Below are 25,186 nucleotides of genomic sequence, written 5' to 3' on the forward strand. Positions count from 1 at the left end.
AAGGCAGTCTATTTCTTTGGGCCTCCATTTCCTCATCTATAAAATGAGAAGCTTTTACAAAAGGATTTTTCAAGTCCTTTCCAGCTCTAAAATTCTATGATCTTGGACTTCCCTGGTGGTGCAGTGGTTGAACGTCCGCCTGCTGATGCAGGGGACGCGGGTGCATGCCCCGGTCCGGGAAGATCCCACATGCCGCCGAGCAGCTGGGCCCGTGAGCCATGGTCGCTGAGCCTGCGTGTCCGGAGCCTGTGCTCCACAATGGGAGAGGCCACAACAGTGAGAGGCCCGAGTACCGCAAAAAAAAAAAAAAAAAAAAAAAAAAAAATCTATGATCGTAAATAGACCTTCCAGGACAGAGGCACATTAATAATGGATTTGAACGTTTGGGTTTGGGCTTTAGAATAGAGAAGTGTTCTAAGGAAAGAAGGACAGAATATGGTTTGAGTGGAGCCTGTGGTGAATTACTGTTTAGAACTGGTGTCAGGTAAAGGCCTTGGGGATATATAAACGGAAGGCAGAAAAGACTTCTCACTCTGACCAGATCAGAGAGATGGATCTCTCTGATCTATGAGCAGTTTCTCTCTGTGTGTGTGTGTGTGTGTGTGTGTGTGCGCGCGCACGTGTGTATGCAAGTGGGGAATAGCCCCCTTGCATAGTCATTTAATCTGATTTATTTATTTTCTCACCTCAGAATTTTCTAAGGGCTTTCTCCTGGGCCACAGGAAGAGAGCCAGAGGGCAAACCCAAACACTTGAATGGCCTAGTGAGCAAGTCACTCCTCTCTGTGTCTATTTTCTTATCCATAAGATGAGAGGTTTGGTCTATGTGATCTCTGAAATCCTGCCCAACTCTTAACATTTTGTGGCTCTGGGTACTGAATCAAAAGCCCCTCTCTTCCTGAATGCTCCATCCTTAGACCAGACCTCTGTCTTCATTCCTCTTCTCTGTTTACACCTGGCTGCCCAGATCCCTTCTCTTGGCCCCCTTTCTTCTTCAATTCCCTCAAATTCTACTTGCTTTTTAGCTGCTTTGCACCCTCTTTTCTTATATTTCTATTATTGTTTATTTAATATTATATATATATATATATATTTCTTATATTGCTGCAGACCCTCCCAGATTACACTCCTGATCTCCAGAACTGCTCCATCTCTATGTCTGCCTACTCCTATCTGCATCCTGGCTCCTAACTGAAGTTATATCCTTGGGTTCCTCTGAGGGCCCCCTGGGATCCCCTATCATTGGTCCCTCTGACAGGCACACCCTTCTCCAAAGCCAAAGGATCAGGTATTCAGTGGCTCAGGTGACAAACCTGCTGTCAGGTTACGGATATTGTTTCCTGAAAGACCACACTACAGTGTCAGTGGAGACTCAGGCTGCCTGCAGTGCCCTGCCCTCACCTGGCTATCCCACACAAGGTGAGAATAACCAGAACTCACCTCTAGTACCAGCGCTTACCTGGAAACATGGCTCTGAGCCTCTGGGCCCTGGTGCTGCTGCTGTCCTGTGCAGGTGAGAGGAACAGTGAGCTGGGCTGGGGATGAAGGGAATGGTTGCTGGAAAGAGACTTAAGAATGCAGAGGTTAACTGGTTAGAGAAAAAATAAAGGTGAAAGGAAGAGGGGCGGAGACTGGAGCTAAGGGAGAGAATGAGGGTTAAGAAATCAGGCCAAGACCTACTGTAGGTTGTTGAAAGGGACTCAGCTCACCATCTTTTTCACATCATATTTATATCCAGGCAGGGACTGGGCTCCAGGGCAGGGCTGAATTTGGGTTCCAGGCTTTTCCCCTTCAGTGATCTCTGGTTTCTCTTCTTACAGTGACCCTGGTCCCTACTGGGCCTCAGTCCCTGGACCCTGGTCTCTCCCTCCTGAAGTCATTGCTCTCCGTTCTGGACCAGGCTCCCCAGGGGTCCCTCAGCCGCTCACGGTTCTCTGCATTCCTGGCCAACATTTCTTCTTCCTTTGAGCCTGGGAGAATGGGGGAAGGACCGGTGGGAGAGCCCCCACCTCTCCAGCCCCCTGCCCTCCGGCTCCATGATTTCTTAGTGACGCTGAGAGGCAGCCCAGACTGGGAGCCAATGCTGGGGCTGCTGGGGGATGTGCTGGCACTGCTGGGACACGAGCAGACCCCCCGGGACTTCCTGGGGCACCAGGCAGGTGTGCTGGGTGGACTTGCAGAGGTGCTGCTGGGAGCCTTAGTTCCCGGGGGACCCCCTAGCCCTACCCGGCCCCCATGCACCCGTGATGGGCCCTCTGACTGCGTTCTGGCAGCTGACTGGTTGCCTTCTCTGCTGCTGTTGTTAGAGGGTACACGCTGGCAGGCCCTGGTGCAGGTGCAGCCCAGCGTGGACCCCGCCAATGCCACAGGCCTCGATGGGAGGGAGCCAGCCCCCCACCTTTTGCAGGGTCTGTTGGCTTTGCTCACCCCAGTTGGGGAGCTGGGCTCTGAGGAGGCTCTTTGGGGAGGTCTGCTGCGCACAGTGGGGGCCCCCCTCTATGCTACCTTCCAGGAGGGGCTGCTCCGAGTCACTGACTCCCTGCAGGATGAGGTCTTTTCCATTCTGGGGCAACCAGAGCCTGATGTCAATGGGCAGTGCCAGGGAGGTGAGTGCTGCTGGGCCTGGGGCTGGGCTGTGGCAGGGCAAGGAAGGGTGAGACTGGGGTAGTTCTCTTCCTTACTCTTTCCCTCCTAGGCAATCTTCAGCAGCTGCTCTTGTGGTAAGTAACAGGAGAGGAGTTCTGAGGGATTGGGCCTGGGACGTCATCAGCCTCCAGAGCTGAAGAGGAAACTGATGGGAGGGGTGTAGTTTACTGGTTTTTGAGTGTGACTATCGAGGTTGGTGTCCCAACTCTACCTCTTCCTAGTCATGTGACCTTGGGCAGGTTATAGCCTCATTCTATACCTCAGTTTCCCCACTTGGGAAATATGGATAATATTAACTACCTCAGAGTTTTTGCAAGGGATTAAATGAGTTGATACTGTATGTGTAAACCACTTAGAACTGTGCCTTGCACATGGTGCTTGATAAATGTTAACTAATAAAGATGTGGTATGGAAAGAAAGGATGGGATTGGCTTCCTCCACCCCTTACTGTTTCAGTACAACAGTGCCAGAGCACAGGCAGACATATTCAGTTGCTGGGCAGATTTCCTGATCTGAGGCCAACCAAGGGTTGTGTTTAAGCTGCCTAAAAGCGTATGCAGAAAGGAGAAAGAAGGGGGCCGGGTGGACAGAAGGGACTCCAACTGCTCCTAGGTGATTTTTGTGCCTTGGCGGGACAGATCTCTCTCCCCTTTCCCCCCATTCCAACATTTACACCGGTAACACCAGTACTCCCAACGACCTCAGTTTTGGAAAAGCCTGTTCTTGCCACCCTCCCTGCAGGGCTCTGGGCCAGGGCCAGAAGTCTCAACTTGAGGACATGTAAACTGATCAGATGCTCACCTGCTCCTCCCTCTGCATCCAGGGGCATCCGGCACAATCTCTCCTGGGATGTGCGGGCGTTGGGCTTTCTGTCTGGATCGCCACCTCCACCCCCTGCGCTCCTCCACTGCCTGAGCACAGCTGTGCCTCTGCCCAGGACTTCCCAGCCCTCAGGCCAGATCAGCCCTCGCCAGCGGCGGGCCATCTCTGTGGAGGCCCTCTGCGAGAACTCCGCAGGCCCAGCACCACACTACAGCATTTCCAACTTCTCCCTCTACGTGATCTGCCAGCACATCAAGCCTGTCTCCCCGCAGCCCCCTCCCAGCACCGCTGCCATCTGCCAGACAGCTGTGTGGTATGCAGTCTCATGGGCACCAGGTGCCCAAGGCTGGCTCCAGGCCTGCCACGACCAGTTTCCCGAAGAGTTCCTGGAGGCAATCTGTAGCGACCTCTCCTTTTCCACCCTGTCGGGTCCCACCCGCCGCTTGGTAAAGCGGCTCTGTGCGGGCCTGCTCCCACCCCCTACCAGCTGCCCTGAAGGCCTGCCCCCTGTCCCCCTCACCCCAGAGATCTTCTGGGGCTGCTTCTTGGAGAACGAGACTCTGTGGGCTGAGCGGATGTGTGGGGAGGCGAGTCTGCAGGCTGTGCCCCCCAGCAACCAGGCTTGGGTTCAGCATGTGTGCCAGGGCCCCACCCCGGATGTCACGGCCTTCCCACCCTGCCACATTGGACCGTGTGGGGAACGCTGCCCAGATGGGGGCAGCTTCCTGATGATGGTCTGTGCCAATGACACCATGTACGAGGCCCTGGTGCCCTCCTGGCCTTGGCTAGCAGGCCAGTGCAGGATAAGTCGTGGGGGCAATGATACTTGCTTCCTAGAGGGGTTACTGGGCCCTCTTCTGCCCTCTCAGCCCCCACTGGGACCGTCCCCACTTTGCCTGGCTCCAGGCCCCTTCCTGCTTGGCATGCTGTCCCAGCTGCCACGCTGTCAGTCCTCCGTGCCAGCCCCTGCGCACCCCACACGCCTACACTATCTCCTGCGCCTGCTGACCTTCCTCCTGGGTCCAGGGGCCGGAGGGAAGGAGGCCCAGGGGATGCTGGGACAGGCCCTGATGCTCTCCAGTCTCCCAGACAACTGCTCCTTCTGGGATGCCTTCCGCCCTGAGGGCCGGCGCAGTGTGCTGCGGACAGTTGGGGAGTACCTGGAACAGGAGGAGCAGCCGACACCCCTGGACTTTGACCCCACTGCCAGCTCCAGCTCTGGTTTAAGCAAGATGGAGCTGCTGGCCTGCTTCAGCGTGAGTGATCTGCCAAGGTGAAAGCTCCTGGAACAGAGGGAAGGGCCTCCATGGGAATTCTCTACTATATTACTGAGAGGCAGTAGTGTAGTGCAGCGGTTAAGCCCACAACTCTGGAGTCATACAGGCTTGGGTTTACATCTTAGTTCTGTGATCAACCCAGGACAAGTTTTTAACCTCTCTGAGCAATATTTTTGTCATCTGCAAACGAACAGGGAGAATAATGGTGCCACTCTTTTTAGGGTGGCTGTAAGGATTACATCAGATAACACATGCTGTGACCTTAGCACTAGTATATGATATAAAAACAATATGTAATAAATGTGGTCTCATTATTCTTCCTGACTTTTTGATTTTCCCCCTTTCTGCTCCGGAAAGGAAAGGGATCAAGTTAGAGGGCTCTAATTCTGTCCCTAGAGAGTGAGAATTGGAAACTGGCAAAATATAGGAAGATAAGGCAGAAATGAGAAAAATTCAGGGTGATTGCAAATCAGAAGGGTTGGGTTCCAGGTTCAACTATGCCACAAGTGTGGTTTTAGGGGGGTAATTTAATTTGGTTCTCCTGGGCTTCAGTTTCTTCTCTGTAGAGTGAAGGGGCTGGAATATGCGAATACCTTAGTTCATTCATTGAGTTCCGCTTATTTGTAAGGCACTTTGCTAGGTTCTGTAGGGAATGTAAAGATTCCTTACTCCAAGTTAGGGCCCACTTTCTCGAGTCCTGAGACCAGTGAAATGTAATAATTTGGTTCATATCTACAAGTATTTACTGAGCCAACTATGGGCCTGGCATGGGAAAGGCTATAGCAGACGTGGTCCCTGACCTAAAGGAGTGTAACATCTGAGCAGACACACATACTAGCTTTAGATGAAGGACAAGCATTCTAGCAAGTGGAGTTGGAGTGCCTGGGGAAGCCGCAGGAGGGACAGAGGAGACAGCTCTCTTGGCATCTTGTCTGTCTCCCCACCAGCCTGTGCTGTGGGATCTGCTCCAGAGGGAGAAGAGTGTTTGGGCCCTGCAGATTCTAGTGCAGGTAACAGATGCGGGGGGTGGGGGGGCAGTATGTGGGTGGACTGGGTGATAGCTGTGGCCTGAGGTCCCTGCCCAGTGAGGCCATAACCACCATGACCTCCTACTCCCAGGCATACCTGCACATGCCGCCAGAAAATCTCCAGCAGCTGGTGCTTTCAGCGGAGAGCGAGGCTGCTCAGGGCTTCCTGACGCTCATGCACCGTTCCTGGGCCCAGCTGCAGGTGGGCACGGAGGGAGAAGGGAACGAGGGTGGTGGGGAAGATCTAGGAATCAAGAGCACCTGGAACCAGGTAGGCAGTGGGCTCACTCCAGCAGAAGGAGGAACTCAGCAGGGGAGATGGCCAGAAGAGTGGGCATCCCCAGAGCCGGCATTCATTCCTGTGCCCCCACAGGTGCCACCATCTGAGGAGCAGGCCCTGGGTCGTCTGACAGCCTTGCTGCTCCAGCGGTACCCGCGCCTCACCTCCCAGCTCTTCATCGATCTCTCACCGCTCATCCCCTTCTTGGCTGTCTCTGACCTGATGCGCTTCCCACCATCCCTGTTGGCCAATGACAGTGTGTAAGGACCTTGTACAACTCCTCCTGACCCTGTCAGGGTCAGGACAATCCCCCCCACCTAGAGCAGCCCCTTCGATTAAAACTGGGGAGTCTCCTTCCTGTCCATGACAGCAGGGCTGCACAGAGCCAGGGAACAGGGCCAAGGGCTAAGACCCATTACTCTCCCCAGCCTGGCTGCCATCCGGAATTACAGCCCTGAAATGAGGCCTGAACAGAAGGAGGCTCTGGCAAGGCGACTGCTGGCCCCTGAGCTGTTTGGGGAAGTGCCCGCCTGGCCCCAGGAGCTGCTATGGGCAGCGCTGCCCCTGCTCCCCCATCTGCCTCTGGAGAACTTTCTGCAACTCAGCCCTCATCAGGTATGAGGACGATCCTTTATTTGACTAGGCTGTTTTCTGATAGGTGGGATGGGAGTCAGTGGCATGTCTCCTAGTCCCACAGTGACCCCAACATGAGCTGACCTGCCCCATCTCAGATCCAGGCCCTGGAGGATAGCTGGCCAGCAGCAGGTCTTGGGCCAGGACATGCCCGACATGTGCTGCGCAGCCTGGTGAACCAGAGTGTCCAGGATGGAGAGGAGCAGGTGCGCAGGTGAGTGGTTGTGGGACCGGTGATCACGGCCAGAGCGGGGGAGAGGCAGGTACAGCTGCCATGATGGGTTGGGGTCCTAGAAAGGAAGGGGCAAGAGAGTAGGCAGTGGCCCCTGGCGGTGTAGGGCTCCAGGAGAGAGGCCTGTCTGTGGCATCCACATTTCCTAGTTTAGCAGTCGGAGTGCTTGCTCCATGTACCCACATGGTCCCTGCCTTAGTACCAGCCTTAGTACCAGCCTCAGTGAAGGCCAGCTTCGTGCCCTCTTCAGGCTGGGGCCCCTCGCCTGTTTCCTGAGCCCTGAGGAGCTGCAGAGCCTGGTACCCTTGAACGATCCAATGGGGTCGGTAGAACAGGGGCTGCTGGAATGCGCGGCCAACGGGACCCTCAGCCCACAAGGACGGGTGAGCCCCTCGGCACAGGCCTACAAGACTCCAGGCTTCCCGTGGGGGGTGGTCTGTGTGGAGGACGTGCCCAGTCATCTCAACCAAGCTTGAGCACAGTTGGTGCCAGCCCTTGCCGCACCTTGGCTACCTTCATTCCTTACTTCCTTACTCCATGGCCATTCTTATCTATTACCACCTCTTCGGGACCCTGCTCCACCTGGTCTATGACATCTCGAACATATCCTTTGATGTCTTGAACCCAATCTTCTCCTCTCCCATCCCTGGTTCCAAGCCATAATCCAGGCCCTGGGAAATCCAGATGTGGGATTAGAGAGGAGGCTTAAGGTTCACCTGTCTTTTCTCTCCAGTCCCAGACCTCCTTTGGTTACAGGTAGCATATGAACTTCTGGGGGTGTTGCGCTCATCTGGAGGAACTGTGCTGAGCCCCCGGGAGCTTCGAGTTTGGGCCCCTCTCTTCCCTCAGCTGGGCCTCCGCTTCCTGCAGGAGCTGTCAGAGCCCCAGCTTAGAGCCATGCTTCCTGCGCTGCAAGGAACCAGTGTCACACCTGCCCAGGTGGGCCTATCTCACTCCCTGGCTTCCACCTGCCACCCGCGGAACCTCAGTCAAGAGAATTACATTCAAGGATACCATTGGCCCCCCTGAAGCCACCTTTTCCTCTGTCCCAAGGAGGACTCCCTCAACCCCCTTCCTCAGATGAAGAAGAGCCCAGAGCCAGGCTGGTCACTGGTGTGGTAGAGAGGGAGCTGGAAGCTTTGGAGGGCGGGCCCTAGGGACCTGCTTGGGACCTGGCTGCCAGGACCTGAGAGCTGCTGTTTCCTGTCCCATCCTCCCTTAGGCTGTCCTACTGCTTGGACGGCTTCTCCCTACGCGTGACGTGAGTAGAAGCAACTTCTCAACATCCCCCAGAGCTCTCTGTCCCCCCGTTTTCCCTGGCTCCCTCTCAGCTCCCCTCATACCTGCCGCCTTTCTGTGTACTGTGATTGTCCTCTTCCCTACCACCTGGCCCGGCTCCTTCAGGTCTCTTGTCTCTCTTGCTCCCCAGCTGTCCCTGGAGGAACTCTGCTCCTTGCACCCTCTGCTTCCAGGCCTCAGCTCCCAGACATTCCAGGCCATCCCTAGGCGAGTTCTGGTCGGGGCCTGTTCCTGCCTGGCCCCTGAACTGTCACGCCTCTCAGCCTGCCAGACCGCAGCACTGCTGCAGACCTTTCGGGTATGAGAGCAGCAGGGAGGATGGCCAATCAGGGATGAGGGCTCTGGTTGGGAGGAGGGCATCTTCCCTGTGCCCAGGGAAGCCCCCTCAAACCTCACCACTTTTATACACACACTCACACACTCACACACACACACACACACACACATACACGCAGCCAATTCTCATGCAGGTGAAAGATGGAGTTAAAAACATGGGTGCAACAGGTGCCAGTGCAGCTGTGTGCATCCCCGGTCAGGTACGTGTGGTTTCTCCCGACTGAGCTCCTCTCCACGTCCCAGGGCTGTTTCATGTGGCTGGTGCTGCCCCACATTCTCTCCCTGCAGTGGCCCCGAGAGTCCAAGTTAGCTCTGTGTCCACCAAGACATTCGTAGCTCTCCCCAGGGCCAGTTGCCGGACAGCATGACATCCTAGAATGTCAAAGGCACAAAGGGTCTGAGAAATCTTCCAGGCCAATCATCCTGTTTTCAGATAAAGAGACCAAGGCTCTGAGAGACTGAGGGAGTTTTGTCCATCAGGTGCCTAATCAACAGCGACACTTGACCACAACCGCCTTTTATGTGAGGGCTCTTGGGTGTGCCCTTCTAGAGTGGCACATGCCATTCCACCCTTCTCCTAGTTTTGGTCCCTTCCTGCCCCGCATGGTTCCCCTTCTTCTTTGAGGCCTGAGTCCAGACCCTTTCACCTATCACTACACTGCTACACCCACCCCACCAGCAGCCTATCCCCACCACCTGGCCAGACTGCCTGCTGCCTCTGCTCCCACTAAAGCTGCTACAGCTGGACTCTGCTGCTGTTCTGGCTGACCGAAGGCATTACCGGGAGCTGCCCTGGTCTGAGCAGCAGGTAATTCTTCCCACTACCCCAGAACTCCCTTCTCTCACTATTTTCCACCTCCCTCACCCATCCCTCAGACATATGGCATATTATCCCTAGCATCCCTTATGATGTGACCTGCTTAGCTCTCGTTTTCCCTCCTCCCTATTGCCCCATTTCTCTCTCTCTCTCTCTCTCTCTCTCTCTCTGTCTCAGCAGTGGGCATTTGGGAGAGTAGGAGGCTGGTGGGACCCACAGGGTGGAGAGGCAGCACTGGGTCCAAGGCATCATAGGTCCTTGGGCAATATCTCTGCTGGGAAGTGGCTCCTCTTTCTTTCTCCTGTAGGCACAGTTTCTCTGGAATAAGATGCAGGTGCCCACCAACCTGACCCTCAGGAATCTGCAGTGAGTAACTTGCGTTGAGCTGTGAGTTTAATTCAACTAACGTTTTTTGAGTGCTTACCATGTGCCAGGCACCATGTGATATGTGGGGGAGTGGGGGTATGAGGATCAATGATGCATAGCCTCAGCCTGGGGGTCTTTTTCTGGCTCCTCCTCCCCTGACCCTCCTGCCCTTCCATAGCACAGTATCTATCCTGATTGGGTTCAGGTCCTAACCCCATCACCTGTTTGTGATCTTGGGCAAGTCATTTAACCTCTCTAAGCTTCAATTTTTCCTTCTGTAGAATAAGAATTAAACTGGTACCTTCCTACTACCACAGCATTGTAAATCAACTATACTCCAATAAAAATTTTAAAAATAAATAAAATGGTACCTTCCTATAGGTCGTTGTGAAGATTAAATGAGATAAGGCATAAAAGGTACTTAATACAGTGCCGGGCCCAGTGTAAGCTTCTGGTAGACATTTGCTAATTAATCCTTCAGAGCCACTGACCAAGCAGGAATAGACAGGAGTTAAGTATCACCTTACTTCCACCCACAATAAAAGAACCATGGGCTTCTGAAGACGTGGCTCTAGTCTCAGTTTACCACATTTCTAGTAGAATGATGCTGGGAATGTCACTTGACCTCTGTAAATCTTTATTTTCTTCTCTGATAAACAGTGATGATGTTGTGGGAAGCCAGTGAGAATATCTATGGAAAGATATTTCTCAAACTGTAAATTACCGTAAATGAACATCTGTACTTGTGTTGAGAATGTTGATATCAAGGAGCAGAGAGGCTGTGGCACGTGTTGGATGAGCATCTACCCACTCACACATCTACAGGGCTCTGGGTACTCTGGCAGGGGGCATGTCCTGTGAGTTTCTGCAGCAGATCAACTCGATGGCAGACTTCCTTGAAGTGGTACACATGATCTATCAACTGTCCACTGGGGTTCGAGGGAGCCTGGTGAGAAGGGTGCTTGGGCATTAGTGGGAGCAGGGAGGTGGGGACGCTGGGTATAGAACCCAGCCTCCATGCTCAGCACTGTCCTGAACCTGCTTCCCTACCCTGTCCTACAGAGGACCTGTATCTGGGCAGAGCTACAGAGGAGGATGACAATGCCAGAGCCAGAGCTGGCAACCCTGGGGCCAGAACTGAGTGGGCTGGACACCAAGCTACTCCTGGACCTACCGTAAGGCTACAACTGGAGATACTGGATTCTCAGAAGGCTCAACCTGGAGTAGAAGATCTGCCCTTAGGAAACACCTTAGAGGTGGTGTTTTTCTGTCTGGTGGTTCCCTGACATCAGTTACAGCCTAAATCAGAGGATTCTTTTCAAAGTTGTGCTAGGGGAACTTCCCTGGTGGTCCAGTGGGTAAGACTGCATGCTCCCAATGCAGGGGGCCCAGGTTCGATCCCTGGTAGGGGAACTAGATCCCGCATGCATGCCGCAAGTAAGAGTTAGCATGCCGCAACTAAGAAGTCCACATGCAGCAACTAAAGATACCTCATGCCACAATTAAAGATCCCACATGCTGCAACGAAGATCCCGCGTGCTGCAACTAAGACCTGGCACAGCCTAAATAAGGAAATATTTTTTTAAAAATGAAAAACAAAGTTGCTCTAGGTATTGACTGGCTCCCCAAACAAGGCCCCAGCATGGGACACCTGAGGGTGGCAACATTGTGATGTGAGCTGCCAAGCAATATATATATATTTTTTAAATATTTATTTATTTGGCTGCGTTGGGTCCTAGTTGTGGCACATGGGATCTTCATTTGCTGTGTGCGGGGATCTTTAGTTGCAGCGTGTGGGAATCTTTAGTTGCAGCATGCAGGATCTTTAGTTGTAGCATGCGAACTCTTAGTTGCAGCATGTGGGATCTAGTTCCCTGACCAGGGATTGAACCCGGGCCCCCTGTAGTGGGTGCATGGAGTCTTAGCCACTGGACCACCAGGGAAGTCCCCAAGCAATCTTATTATAACCTAGGCCACATTAATAGAGTTAGAATATTTAAAATGAGGGAGGTAGAAGTTCCCTGGTGGCCTAGTGGTTAGGATTCTGGGCTATCACTGCCGTGGCCCGGGTTCAATCCCTGGTCAGGGAACTGAGATCCCATAAGCCACATGGCATGGCCAAAAATAAAAATTAAAAAAAAAAATGAGGGAGGTAGTGATTCAATTCTGCCCTATAGGACCGTAGTCTGCTTAGAGAACTGTGTTCTCAATATGTTCAGAGGAGTAGGTAAAGAGAAAATGTATGAAGCATGTGATAAATACCTTCAAATACCCCAGGGGCTATCAAATAGAAAATAGATTGGCATGTTTCTGAATGGCCCCACTGGGCATGACTAGTACCAGTGAATGTAAGTCAGATTTTTACACAATATGAGGAAAATTGTGGTAGTGAGTTCCTGGCCACTGGAGCTATTCAAGCCTAGTCTGGATGGCCCCATAGCAGGAATGTTGTAGAGCAGATTCAAGTATGCATGAGGAGAGAGAAGACTAGATGAACCTAAGGCGGCTCCTAAACTAGAGACTCTAGGAGTTTATGAGTATCTCACTCATAGGCTTCTGTTCCCATTTTACCCCCATGCTCACCCCATTGCCAACTGAACTGTAAGTCAGAGTAGGAAAAAGCTGGCGTTGGTCTTTCTGGGAGGTGACTCCATCCTTACATTTTTATAGACCTTCCCACAGATTTTGGCTTTTGTACTACTTGGTCCAGTTCCAGACTTGGCAACCCTAGATAGAGTACATGGTGTCACTTCTGATTTTTGGGCAAAATGGCTTTTTAAAAAATGCCTTTCAAATCTATTTAAATATATTGGTTCTTGGAGATAATTTAGAATCCCAAAGACCTGGATGAGGTGAAAGACCCTGGACCATGAGTTGGAAGACCCGAGTTCCTCATTTGTGAAAGAGAGATGAGAAAATACCTCTCTTACCCCCAGGTTTTGCCACAGGATCAAATGAGATAATGCCTAAAAGAACTTTGTCTATTATATAGTGCTATACGAACAAGAGGGGACCTTCTCACAATAAGTAGAGGAAGGGTCGTACTGTGGAAAACAGGAACTGAGAGTAAGACCCCACCATTTGATCTCTTTGAACCTCAGTGTTTAATAAAATGGGGGGGGGACTTAGTGATACTTAATATTTGGGGCTTTTGATTCCATTAGATGAGGTAGGATTGTTTGTTACTTCTTCTCAAGAAGACTGGAAATATGTCACTCCCTTTGTTCTCTCCCTGCAAGCACTGTGGTGGGAACTGGGTCTGGGGCTTCCTTTCCAGGGCCACAGGGTTTGGTCTAGTGTTACCTCTTGTCTGGGCAATGTGGCATTCTGTGGTCCCTTCTCAACTTGGCTCAATTCTGAGTCCCCCGACTGTCAAACTGCTTTAGGGTCCGGTTGATGGACAGACTGTCCAGTGAATCCATTATGTTGGTGGTGGAGCTGGTACGAGGCACTCCAGAGCAGCTGCTGGCACTGACCCCACCCCACCGTGCAGCCCTGGCAGAAAGGGCACTACAAAACTTGGTAAGAGTCCATCAGACTCAGAGTCCACACCATCAGACTCAGAACTGTAGCCTGGGTCATTCTTACCACTCAGACAATGCTCTCTGTCTTCTAGGCCCAGACCTGAACTTTTGCTGCCAAACAGGTTTTTGTCTACAAGGCCTTAGCCCCTAGATCTACCTCTGGGTTCTATTCCTTGATAGTCTGCTTCAGGTTTCTTGTCCATATTCCTTGGAGTATAAGGAATTCCTTGGATTCCACCTCCCAGTCTTCCTGCCTGCTCCTATTTGGGCTCATTGTTTAGAAAAGTGAACAATGGCAATGAACTTCATAGGGTCTTGGGTTGGGAGCTGGAGGGAGGCAAGGTCAAAGATCTTGGTGTCTTGATCAAAGAGACTGGTCCTCTGAGCCAGCGGTGCATTGTCCCAAGGCCTGATGCCCCTCTCCAGGCTCCAGAGGAGACAACAGTGTCAAGGGAAGTGCTGGAGACATTGGGTCCCTTGGTTGGATTCCTGGGAATAGAGAGCACACGACGGATCCCCCTACAGATCCTGCTGGCCCATCTCAGTCAGCTGCAGGGCATCTGCCTAGGAGAACCATTTGCCACAGAGCTGGGATGGCTGCTGTTGCAGGAGCCTGTTCTTGGGTACGGACCTCCGGAAACTTCAGATTCTAATTCATCCTTCACCCACCCTCTCAACCACCCTCATCAGTGGCAGCCCATTCAATATGCTTGAGGTCCTTGGAGCTCTGAGTCCCCAGTCCCAGCATGTCTTTCCTCTTCCTTCCCCTCACAGTTCACTCAGCATCCCAACCCCTGATCTTCTTTCTGTCCCTCAGGAAACCAGAGTTATGGAGCCAGGATGAAGTCGAGCAAGCAGGACGCCTAGTATTCACTCTGTCTCCCGAGGCTATTTCCTTGATCCCCAGGGTGAGGTGAAGGAACAAGGGAGGGAGTAAGAGCAGAGAGGGGACTGGGGAGCTGGTGCCAGGGAGCTAAGGCCAAGGAAGTTGAGGGCAAAGGGTGTGAAGCTCGAATTTAGCAGGGGGAGACTGCTAAAAAGAGACAGGACTTTGGAATTACAGCTGTAGCAGCTGGCCCTGACCTGCCCGGCTCTGCCCACCCTCCTTCTACCTTCTCACCCAGGAGGCCTTGGGCCCAGAGACCCTGGAGCGGCTCCTAGAAAAGCAGCAGAGCTGGGAGCAGAGCAGAGCTGGACAGCTGTGTGCAGGGCCACAGCTCACTGCCAAGAAAGCAGCCCTGGTAGCTGGGGTTGTGCGGCCCACAGCAGACGATCTCCCAGGTGAAAATCCCCACATGCCCATACATGTAGCATGGTGTACAGGAAAGAGTATCCAACAATGCAGTCAGACTTGTGCCCTTTGGGCAGATTTGTGTAACTTCTCTCTAGGCTGGGGTTTTCTAACCTATAAAGCACAGAGGTGTGAGGGATGATCTTCAAGGTCTCTTCTAGTTCTAGGGTTCTATAGCTCTGGTAATTTATAACTCATTATATTTTTAGCCCAGGACTCCCCTTTCCCTGCTCTCTTATCCCTGTTAACAGCTGACTCAGCTCTAGGCTTGATTAAGCGTGGAGCTCTCTGCTGGGAAGATGCTTAGGATGGAGGAAGGTGACACTGTGGGGCTAGGGACCTGGGTTCCAATGTAGATCTGCCATTCAGTCCCTGAGCAACCCCGTCGGTCTTCCATCTATACAATGAGGGGCTTGTCCTCTCCAGTCACTTGTTCTAATATCAAGTCCTATAAATCTCACACTGTAGTAATCCCTTGAGCCATAGTGCCCATATTGCCCTGTCCTTCAAAGGTTGGGGGGGTCATTCCATCTATAGCTATCTCTCTGGGCATACTTTAGTACTACACTGACCCCCTGGCCCTGCCTTCCCCCTTTAGAACCTGTGCCAAATTGTGCAGATGTACGGGGAACATTCCCATCAGCCTGGTCTGCAACCCAGATCGCAGAGATGGAGCTTTTAGACTTTGAGGACTGCCTAGCACTGTTTGCAGGAGACCCAGGACTTGGGCCTGAGGAACTACGGGCAGCGATGGGCAAAGCAAAACAAGTTAGTGATGGAGAGTCCAGTTGGGGTTGGAGGTGGAATAACATGAGGAAGCTGGTTGGGTGTGATGTGGAACACGAGGGAATGGATAGCTGGGTGAGGGGTGGGGGACATAGGAGATAAAAGAATTAGAGGGTTTGGATCCTGAGTAGGAAGTCAGAGGGGATGAATACTGAGGGAAGGAAGCTAGTGAAATGGGTAGAGGGACTAGAGAAGTGGTTACCAAACTTTAGTGTGTATCAAAATCATCTAGGGAGCAGGTTTTTTAAATGCTTATTCGAGGATCTCATGCTAGACTCACTGAAGAAGAATCTCTGAGGATGGGGTCTGGGCATCTGCATCTTAGCAGTCACCGCCCGCCCCTAAACCCCAAGAGTCTGGTGCATGTAAGAGTTTAGAACTCATGGACTAGAGTCTGCTATTCTTCACTACTGAGACTCTATAGAGTCTTTCAATAACACCTTAGTCAGAGGAACCTTAAACCAGTCCTCTCATTTTACAGTTGAAACTAAAGACCCAGAGAAGGCAAGTGATTTGCCCAGAGTTACACAGCTAACGTCAGAGGCAAAACTAAGACCCAGCATTCTGACTCTTAATCCAGTGCTTTTTCCATTCACACTCATCCTCTCTTTCTCTAGTTGTGGGGTCCCCCCTGGGGATTCCGTCCTGAGCAGATCCTGCAGCTGGGTCGGCTCTTAATAGGTCTAGGAGAGAGGGAACTACAGGAGCTGAGCCTGGTGGACTGGGGTGTGCTGAGCACCCTGGGGCAGATAGATGGCTGGAGCTCCATCCAGGTAACATCTTCTATCCTCTCTACCACCTTCCAAACACCCATCCCACAGATACAGGCCTCTAGGGCATCTAAAGCCCATGGAATTTCTTTCCTGTGATCCTGCCTGGCCATTCCTTCTATCTTTTCCTAATACCCCATACTAGTAGCCTTAGGAACTCTGTGATTTATTCACTCTGAGGCCCTGGACACATAATACTTCCTTCTGCCTCCTTTCCCTTTGGCCTTCTTTTTTTCCATCCTTCTCTTTTTTGGATCCTCAACCTTTCCCATGGCCATTGGATCTTCAGGTCTTTTTTTTTTTTTAATAAATTTATTTATTTTATTTATTTATTTTTGGCTGCGTTGGGCCTTCGTTGCTGTGCACAGGCTTTCTCTGATTGCGGCAAGCGGGAGCTACTCTTGGTTGCAGTGCGCGGGCTTCTCATTGCGGTGGCTTCTCTTGTCGCGGAGCACGCGGGCTTCAGTAGTTTTGGCTCGGGGGCTCAGTAGTTGTAGTGCGTGGGCTCTAGAGCGCGGGCTCAGTAGTTGTGGCGCACGGGCTTAGTTGCTCCGTGGCATGTCGGATCTTCCTGGGCCAGGGCTCGAACCCGTGTCCCCTGCATTGGCAGGTGGATTCTTAACCACTGCACCACCAGAGAATCCCAGATCTTCAGGTCTTAATAATAAAAAATCCAGTAGCACTTGTCCCTTCCCTAAGCAGTTGCCCATCCATGACTTCCCCATGACTTCTCTCCTTATCCCGTGGCCTCCACCTCCACCCCAGCTCCGGGTTGTGGTCTCCAGTTTCCTGAAGCAGAGTGGTCGGCACGTGAGCCACCTGGACTTCCTCCACCTGACTGCACTGGGTTACACACTCTGTGGACTTCGGCCAGAGGAGCTGCAGCATATCAACAGTTGGGAGTTTAGGTCACCTGTGGAGGAGGGTGTGGGTGGTGGTGCTGAGGGAAAGGTGGGCTCACTGGGGAGGGAAGGATCATACAGCAGTGGTCCCATGGAGGAAGGGATCTCACCTGAAGCCATTTCTACCATCAACTCATGACCACGGACCCTTATCACCATGGCTGAATCCTTCTCCCTTCCTTCCCACTCTTCCACAGCCAAGCAGCTCTCTTCCTGGGCAACCTGCATCTCCCGTGTTCTGAGGAGCAACTGGAGGTTCTGGCCCAGCTCCTTGTGCTGCCTGGTGGTTTTGGCCCAGTCAGTAACTGGGGGCCTGAGATCTTCACCGAAATTGGTACAATAGCAGGTAGGGAGACTGGGCCACTGCTGTTGCTGGTTGTCAGGGGTTGGTTTCCATACCATGGATGGACTGGTTGGAGGACTGCTCTGGAATTCTTAAGGTGGGAGTCTGAGAAGGCATTTAGGTAAGAGGTTGGAGATGTGTTGGGGAAGGTCTATGGTAGGATACCTTGGGATTAGCTGGAGAAGGCCAGTATAAGATAATGTTTGCATGCCCATCCCACTTGCTTCAACAGCTGGAATCCCAGACCTGGCTCTTTCAGCACTGCTGCGAGGACAGATCCAGGGCCTTACCCCTCTGGCCATTTCTGTCATCCCTCCTCCGAAATTTGCTGTAAGTATTGATGGAGTGGGGTCTGGGGTGACCACAAGAGAGCCAGGGCCCAACAAGGGCTACAGTGGATGTCCTGATTCTTGCTTCCACCCCTAGGTGGTGTTCAGCCCCACCCAGCTATCTAGTCTTACCAGTGTTCAGGCTGTGGCTGTCACTCCTGAGCAAATGGCCTTTCTGAGTCCTGAGCAGCGACGAGCAGTTGCATGGGCCCAGTATGAGGGGAAGGAGATCCCAGAACAGCAGGGTGAGTTCCCAACTGCACAGCTTGACCCACCAACCCCTGACCCAGAATCTGAACCCTAACTTGGTACTGGTTGGCTCACAGAATCCTTCAGGGAGATCCTGGAGTGAAGGGGTCTACAGGCAAATAGTTTCCAAGTATCAGTGGCTCCTGTGGAGCAGAGCTGTGATATTCCTTCCATTCTCTGTCTCATTATAGGTCGAAGCACAGCCTGGGGTCTCCAGGACTGGTCACAACCCTCCTGGGCCCTGGCATTGACCATCTACTTCCTTGGCAACCTGCTATGAGCCTGTCTCTGCAGTTAAAGAGAGAGATTGTTGGGGAAGTCATTTCAAGTAATAATGAATAAAGTGCAATGGAAGTGCAATCTAATTATCCTCAGGAAGCTGATGAGGAATATGGGTAAAATGCTAATGCTTTCCACCCACCTGAGAATCAGTGTTCCTGGCATGCCATATCTGGAGTCTCTTTCCATCACAAATAATCCCACTGCCTTTTTTTTCTTCTGGAGGCTAGTTCCTCCTCATCCCACCATTAGAAATAACACAACTGGAGCGTAGCCAGGAGTCTTTACTAGGACAGAGGGAGTAAGGGGGAAAAGGGGGCATCCAGAGTAAGGAGAATGGGCTACTGTTAGAATGGCAGAGGTCCTGCCAGTCTTGAGTCATCTGCTGGGGATGGGAGTTAATGCTTGTTGAGGAGAGGCGGAGGGACGCGGATATCCTGGCCTCTCTCCAGACGCCGTTCACAGTCAATCAAATAGTTTACTCCATCGATGACCAGCTGCACCAGCTCCACCTGAAGGACACTAACTCTTGATCTCTGCTTCCCACAATCTGACTCTCTTCCGCACTGGTTTGGCTGCTCTGGGAACTCGTTTCCAATTTCCTCCCCACTCAACCTGAATTTCATTTCAGATTCTCTTACATTCCTGAGGCTCACTCCCTGTCACATCTCAACCCCCACAGACCTATCCCGAATCCCTAAGAATCTCACCTCTGACTTGCCCAGTCGGTCCAAATTAGAGATGTCAATGATGCTGCCTGTGGCAGCTGTGTCCACTCCTCCAGTTCCACGTTTTTGGAGTCTTAGGTTCTCTAGGATATTTGGGAAGCGGCTATCCTAGAAGGGAGATAGAGATTGGGGGCCAGAGTCAACAGAGGCAGAGACTGGTCCGACCTGAAAGAGCCCTGAACCCACTCAGAGCTCTTCCCCTTGACTCTTTAGCTACACTATGTCTGCTCCTTTCCAAAATGCCCAATCCCTCCCACCCATACACAGCCACCTTCCTCCTTCACAACACTCTAACTCCACATCTCCTTTACTTTGCTTAGCAGGGGCAGTTTGATGTGCACTCCTGCCCGAAGTCCAGTGCCTAGGTTAGACGGACAGGTCAAGATGTATCCCAAACGCTCATTCCACATGAACTCCCAGCCACGCTCCTGGATCAGCCGCTCCACCTGAGTGCAGAAAGGCTCTGTTAGTGAAAAGTCAGGGATATGCTAGCCTTCCCTTAGCTAGACCCACAGGAACTCTAGAAATATGTCTAGAAATAAAGACTTGGGATGTGAAAGAATGACACTGTTTTTTTTTTTTTTTTTTGGTGGAAATGGCTCATTATTATCATGCATAAAAGATAATTTTGATGTTGCAAGCCCATAATGATGAGATTGTGCAAAAATATCCTGTGTGGAAGAAGAGAAACCTGAGGGAATGATGCATTAAGGATGATCTAGGGAGATGAACAGAGGTGGTAAACTGAACTGAGAAAAGATCGATTATTCAATGAGTTCTGCATGCATTGACATCTTTACTTTGCTAATGAGCCTAGAGCTTGGAAGCTTCTTTCAGCCAAAAAATGAGGTTGTAGGCTTTGCAACAGGAAGAGGCAAGGGAGCCTGTTAACTGTGGAAAGAGCACATGTGAGAAAGCAAGAGGAAGGTGAATATGGAACAGAAGAGCCGGATTCATAGTTGTGGAGGGTGGGGGAGGAGTGTGGGAAGCATGTTTTTGTTTCACTTAAGCATCCTAATCATGAAGATGACTATTAGAGTTGAAGAGACTGGAGATCTGCCGGAGTTGATGGACGTGAAGACCACTACCTAACCTGAGTAAGGGGGATGCTGTTCCTAGTTCAGAAAGAACCATGGCGTAGGGGGATATTGTATATGCTGAACAAGGGGAAATTCTTCCATCTAGAACAGTAACAGCAGTTAACACTTAGTGAACACTTACTACGGGCCACACACTTTATATGCATTATCTCACTTAAACCCCACAACTTAAAATGTAGGAAGGGGCTTCCCTGGTGGCGCAGTGGTTGAGAGTCCGACTGCCGATGCAGGGGACACGGGTTCGTGCCCCGGTCTGGGAAGATCCCACATGCCGCAGAGTGGCTAGGCCCGTGAGCCATGGCCACTGAGCCTGCACGTCCAGAGCCTGTGCTCCGCAACGGGAGAGGCCACAGCAGTGAGAGGCCCGCGTACAGGAAAAAAAAAAAAAAAAAAAAATGTAGGAAGTCTTACTCTCCCAATTTTACAGATGAGAATACTAAGGCATATAATTTAATATGTTACCTATTACTTGCTAAAAATAATAGAAACTTCCCAGCCAAGATCTAAACGGAAGAGGAGCTCTCTCCCTTTACAAGTTCAAAATAGAACTGTATACATGAGAACATACAATAAGGATTGGGTTTATGGGGATTTGTAATCTGGAATTGAATATGGAGACCTAATCCATATAGGACTGAGGATTCAGTTCAACTCCTCATGCAGAGCAACGCATTCTGGAATTTAGGCCATTCCATCCTCCACCTTCCCTGGCTTCCCTCCTACTCTCAGCTTAAAATCTAGACATGCTACTTTAGCAAGAATGACAGAATCTAGAGTTAAGGCCTACCTTGGCTCCCAACTGGGTGGTTACATTAGAATCATGAACATACCAATCTCTCACTCCTTACATCCATCCAGGCTTAAACCTTTTCCTATCTGCACATCCCACCATCCCACACCACATCCCCCAGGCACTGAGCCACCATCTCATTTACTCCTTCTTTGCATTATTTGGCAATTGCTTTATTTACTTCCTTAGAATCCTGACATTCTTTCTCTCTTCCTATTCTTAGGGTGACCACATATCCTGGTTTTCCCTGGACAGTTCTGATTTATACCTCTTGTCCTAGAGTGATTGGTGGTGATCCTTTTCACCATCAAAATTATCCTGGGTTGGTTGATAAATTATATGGTCAATCTACCTACTTAAATTTGTTTTTTCCTCAAGTCCTCCCACCTAGTTCCCTTATACATTCTTCTCCAACCTCTTTGAGGCCTCGGCAGAATCTTTCAAACACTTTCTTCATGTTGCCACCCTTCTCCATGGAGATGACCCGTGTATGATCCTCCTCATTCACCCAGATCAAGAAGCTCTTCTCATTGTTGTGCCTGAAGGCAGGAGAGAGGGAGGGACAGGGATTAAGAGGTAGGGCAAGAATTGGGGGAGATAGAAAAAAAAGGGCACTTATAGGGGCAGGGGGTAAGCTAAGCCTCATACCAGATTCCACGAGCGTCTGGCCAGTCTCGAGCCATTCCTGCTGCGGTCAATAATGGGGACACAGGCTTATCAAACAGGAAGTGGTCCTGGGGAGAGTAAAGGGACTTGGGTTAAGAATCCTCACAGTAGCCCCTGGGCTTCTCAGAGCCCATCTCCCTCATCTGGCCCAGCCTCCCCTGACTCTTCTTTCCATCTACCCCTCCCGCCCAGCTCGCTCTCAGAGCCCCTCACATCAATTAGCTGCTGCTGCTCAGCCTCTGTCATCTCACTGAGCCGATAGTAGCGTCCAGCCAGGTCACCCTTCAGGCCACTCAGTGCCTCCACCACAACACGCTCCACCTCTCGTCGCTCTGCCCGGGTGCAGGCTGGAGGCAGGCTGAGACCCCGGATACTTCGGCCAGTTCTGACTCTTGAGGATAATACATACCTCTCATCAAAGTAGCCAGAACGGATCTGGGGAATCAGAGAAATTAATGTAAGTCACAGAAACACAGTGGACGGGAGCTGAGGGCCTTTGGGTAGGAGAGACCTTAAGGACTAGAGGGGTCCTCATTGCCTGCACTGGAAGGAGAAGCCCATTGGGCAAGCATTCCAACTGAAGGGGCACTGTAAACCCTCCCGCAAACCTGCCCACCTTGGGGGATGGCCATTCTCATCCGCCCTCTCCTCTCCACAGAGGCTGCTCCTGAACATACAATTCTTTCCCCACACTGAGACTAAAAGCTCAGCAGTATAATGACTATGAGTCAGGGTATAATTATGGTTGAAGGGACTGGAGAAACAGAATGTTGTACCTAAGGCAATGCAAGTCAGAAGTGGAATATTCGACCTACCTTGCTGGCATCCAGGTCAGTGGTATGTTTCATCGTCTGGGGGTTATATCCATTGTGTCGCTCTTGGATCACAGGGTCAAACAGCTCAGCAAATACCTGAGGGGCAGTTCAGAGGAAGAGGATGGTTAAGGAGAGGGAATCCCTTCCCAAGCTTTAGCTGTGGATTGATTTCACTGGGTGAGAAAACATGAGTATGGATGCTCCAGTCTTAAGGGAAAGTGAGGTCTTTAGGGGAAAGGAGCTAGGATTACTGGGGAGATGAATTGGGTCACCGGGGAAACTCTGGGGGCCCCCTACCTCATAGGTCTCCTCATCACCAGCTACCATGCCCACAGTCTTGATGAAGGGGTGGCCAGGGTTGTCCACGCCAGTCTGGATACATTGATCTAGCGTCCAACCAGTGGGTGTGGTCTTGTCGCAGAGCCGGGCATAGACTGCTGGGGTCAGGTGACTGGCCATGCAGTTGTTGTGCTTTCGGAGGTCTGGGTACTCAGCACTAGGGAGGGGGTACCAGTAACCATGGAGGGAGGGCACAGGGGGCCTAGACCCAGTGCACTCAGCTGGGAGCATGTCTGGCTTTGTTCCTTGGGAGGAGGGGAGGTTAGAGGGAGGCTAAACCTTGGTAATCTCATCAGGGACTTTCAGGATCTATTCTTTCCCAAGAGTTCTAGCTTCCTCTGGCTGGAGGCTCAATTCTCCCAGATCTGCTCAGTTCTTTCCTCCCATGGACACAACATTAGGGATGGGGGGAGGGGAAAGACTAAGGAGGGGAATTCAGGAAACGGGAGAGAACAGCAGGAAAAGGAGATGGAGGAGAGCGGAAAGGATAGTTCCTGGTCTCTCAATTAGGAATTTGGGCAGAGTAGGTGCAGCCAGAACTCACAGGGCCAGAGCTGGCCTTGGGGGTGGGAACTGTGGGCTCCAAGTCCTCAGGAATGCTTTCACCTTATGGTTTTGGCCTCCATCCCCACCCCACTGAGGTTTTCAGACTGTCCAGCGCCTGTACTCCAGAGCCTTCGTGACTATAGCCCTTCTCTATTGCCCAGGTCCCCATCTCCATCCCCGTCAGCACCTACCCGTCCCCCACCCCCACCCTCACCCGGGCGCCTGAGACACTGATACCTCGGGGGATACAGCCTTCGTCGTTCGCCGGCGGCTCGAACAGGTTCCGAGCGGAGAAGAAACCCAGCGGCTAGAGACCCAGCTCCAGCCAAAGCCAGGAGTCCGAGCCCCGGGCGGGCAGACAGGAGACGAGAGAAGGGACCAGCCATGGCTTGAGGGTCTGGTTACGGAATCCCGGAGTAGGAGATGGCTCAGGGCAGGAACCGGGAGGGAGGATGCAAACGGGCTGACTGAGAGCCGGAGGTGGGTGCGAGGCTGGATCCGAAATGGAGGGAGGCTGGAGCGGGAGTGGAAGCCGGTGCCGACCAGGCTGCAGGAGAGGCGCAATGAGCTAGTGGCGGTTGGGCGCAGGAGAGGGAAGCAGAACTGCAGTCTCCAGGGGTGGGGCTCGTGCAGGCCCCGCCTTCCCGCCTGCCACGGCCCTAGGTGTGCGGGGGCAGAGGGCAGGCACCACCCACCAGGTAGAGTAGGGCGACTGGAGATTTGCAGCCTTAGGCCGGGGAACGGGCCCACCTGAGATGAGGTCGCCCAGATTTCAGCACCAAGTAGAGGACAGCACCCAAGGGGACAGGCGAGACCCGAACACCCTTCCCCTAAGCCTCTCGGTTTAATAGGAAACCCGTTTCGTCGCCCTGTGGGTGTGAAAGCGTGACACCACCCAACCTCTTCTCGTTTTCTCGGCCTGCCTCAGCAACCTCTCCATCTTCCCAGGGGAGGCGGCCTCGGGGAACCGTGGAATAAACACAGATACCAGAGGAAGACAAAGAGAAAGCACACAGGCAGACACTGAGAAAGACACAAGATGGCTCAAGGTCACCTTTTCCTTAGAACCAGGAAGAGGACCAAAGCTCCTCCCTGCCACACCTGTGCTCTCCTTATAAGGTTGTGGAAGGATTCCCGGAGAGAAATCAGGGAAACATCAACTCTTACCCCATCTGTGCTGTGTTGCCCACACCCGCCCTGCCCCCAAGTCTGAAGCCCTGCTCTGTCCTTCCTCCACTTCTCAAGATCCCTCACTTTTCCCCCACCTCTGCCCTCCTCCCCATCTCCTACTTCACCTTTGATCTTTTACTTCTCAGAGTATTTTCCAGGCTCCGACCAGTTTGCTGCTCACAGGACTCCCTCTGAGTATTCTCCGCAGGCTTGCCTACCTGTTGTTTGTGCTGGGCGTGGGGCTGGAGTTGGACAAGGAATTACAATGCTTTCTTCTCCTCCTCTCCCTTCTCTCCGCTCTCTGTAGCTCCCAGTTCCTGAGCTGAAGGGCAGCGTAAGGTGACGTGAAGGGTGTGGTGAGATGACGAGGTGTAGGACGGAAACAGGCAGGCACAGGTCCCCAACCACCACATGTGTTTCCTCTCTTGGCTCCCTAATGCTGTTTAATCCCAACTGTAAGGAAGGGTGTCCAAAGGCATAGGGTCACCAAGGAATCGCTGCCTTCCACCTGGTCCCTTCTCCTCCTCTCTCCTCACAAGATGCATATTCATATTTGAGGGCTTTGTTCCCATATCTCCAAGTGTGACTTGGGTATGACTTGACCTTTGTCCTGGCAGAAGGAGTATGAATGCTTGGAGCTGAAATAGAGATGTGGGCTTCAGTATGGAGGGTCAGTTAAGATGGGGTAGGCATGGTGGCATTAGCCCATTCTTTCAGGTATTGATGACAAAATATTGGCTCTCTGTACGCGGATGCTGAAATGAGATACAGAGACAGAGTTTTGGAGGATAAATAAATAGTAGCTTTATTCTTGGAGGGAACAC

At 52.0% G+C, this 25,186-nt stretch overlaps 2 protein-coding genes across 3 annotated transcripts; one reads left to right on the top strand and one right to left on the bottom strand.

Moving 5' to 3' along the window:
* Window positions 1-1,360: 1,360 nt before the first annotated feature.
* STRC (stereocilin) lies at window positions 1,361-18,209 on the top strand (the record flags this gene model as incomplete). The annotated part of the gene is made up of 29 exons (XM_082618292.1): window positions 1,361-1,512; window positions 1,820-2,605; window positions 2,695-2,719; window positions 3,469-4,723; window positions 5,692-5,754; window positions 5,864-5,974; window positions 6,146-6,312; window positions 6,481-6,667; window positions 6,784-6,899; window positions 7,168-7,300; window positions 7,674-7,856; window positions 8,140-8,178; window positions 8,347-8,514; window positions 8,687-8,752; window positions 9,235-9,360; window positions 9,677-9,735; window positions 10,561-10,684; window positions 10,798-10,910; window positions 13,122-13,257; window positions 13,686-13,882; window positions 14,077-14,167; window positions 14,384-14,540; window positions 15,149-15,318; window positions 15,954-16,109; window positions 16,872-17,014; window positions 17,206-17,354; window positions 17,584-17,681; window positions 17,778-17,925; window positions 18,121-18,209. Exons 1-29 carry the CDS (start codon window positions 1,467-1,469, stop codon window positions 18,207-18,209), a joined length of 5,301 nt encoding a protein of 1,766 aa, XP_082474418.1. The 5' UTR covers window positions 1,361-1,466.
* A 269-nt stretch (window positions 18,210-18,478) lies between these two features.
* Window positions 18,479-24,685, bottom strand: CKMT1B (creatine kinase, mitochondrial 1B). 2 transcript variants are annotated; one of them, XM_082617379.1, is made up of 10 exons: window positions 24,581-24,685; window positions 23,430-23,739; window positions 22,605-22,803; window positions 22,308-22,403; window positions 21,706-21,927; window positions 21,475-21,560; window positions 21,242-21,365; window positions 19,248-19,382; window positions 18,919-19,044; window positions 18,479-18,720 (listed from the first exon to the last, which is right to left on the bottom strand). In XM_082617379.1, exons 2-10 carry the CDS (start codon window positions 23,576-23,578, stop codon window positions 18,607-18,609), a joined length of 1,251 nt encoding a protein of 416 aa, XP_082473505.1. In that variant the 5' UTR covers window positions 23,579-23,739; window positions 24,581-24,685; the 3' UTR covers window positions 18,479-18,606. The 2 variants fall into 2 exon arrangements, with proteins under 2 accessions (XP_082473505.1, XP_082473506.1); XM_082617380.1 differs by having other exon boundaries at window positions 24,488-24,600.
* Window positions 24,686-25,186: the final 501 nt, after the last annotated feature.

This window comes from Mesoplodon mirus (genome assembly GCF_964341445.2).
Source record: "Mesoplodon mirus genome assembly, chromosome: 4".
NCBI lineage: Eukaryota > Metazoa > Chordata > Mammalia > Artiodactyla > Ziphiidae > Mesoplodon > Mesoplodon mirus.

Bases quoted from the DNA above. Each gene is read 5' to 3' on its own strand.
- CKMT1B (XM_082617379.1), bottom strand. From the start codon at position 23,578: ATGGCTGGTCCCTTCTCTCGTCTCCTGTCTGCCCGCCCGGGGCTCGGA. The intron at 22,404-22,604 runs GTAGGGGGCCCC...ACTGCCCCTCAG, and splicing joins GTGATGAGGAGACCTATGAG to GTATTTGCTGAGCTGTTTGA. The intron at 19,383-21,241 runs GTTGGAGAAGAA...TTCTGCACTCAG, and splicing joins TCTGCCGAGGCCTCAAAGAG to GTGGAGCGGCTGATCCAGGA.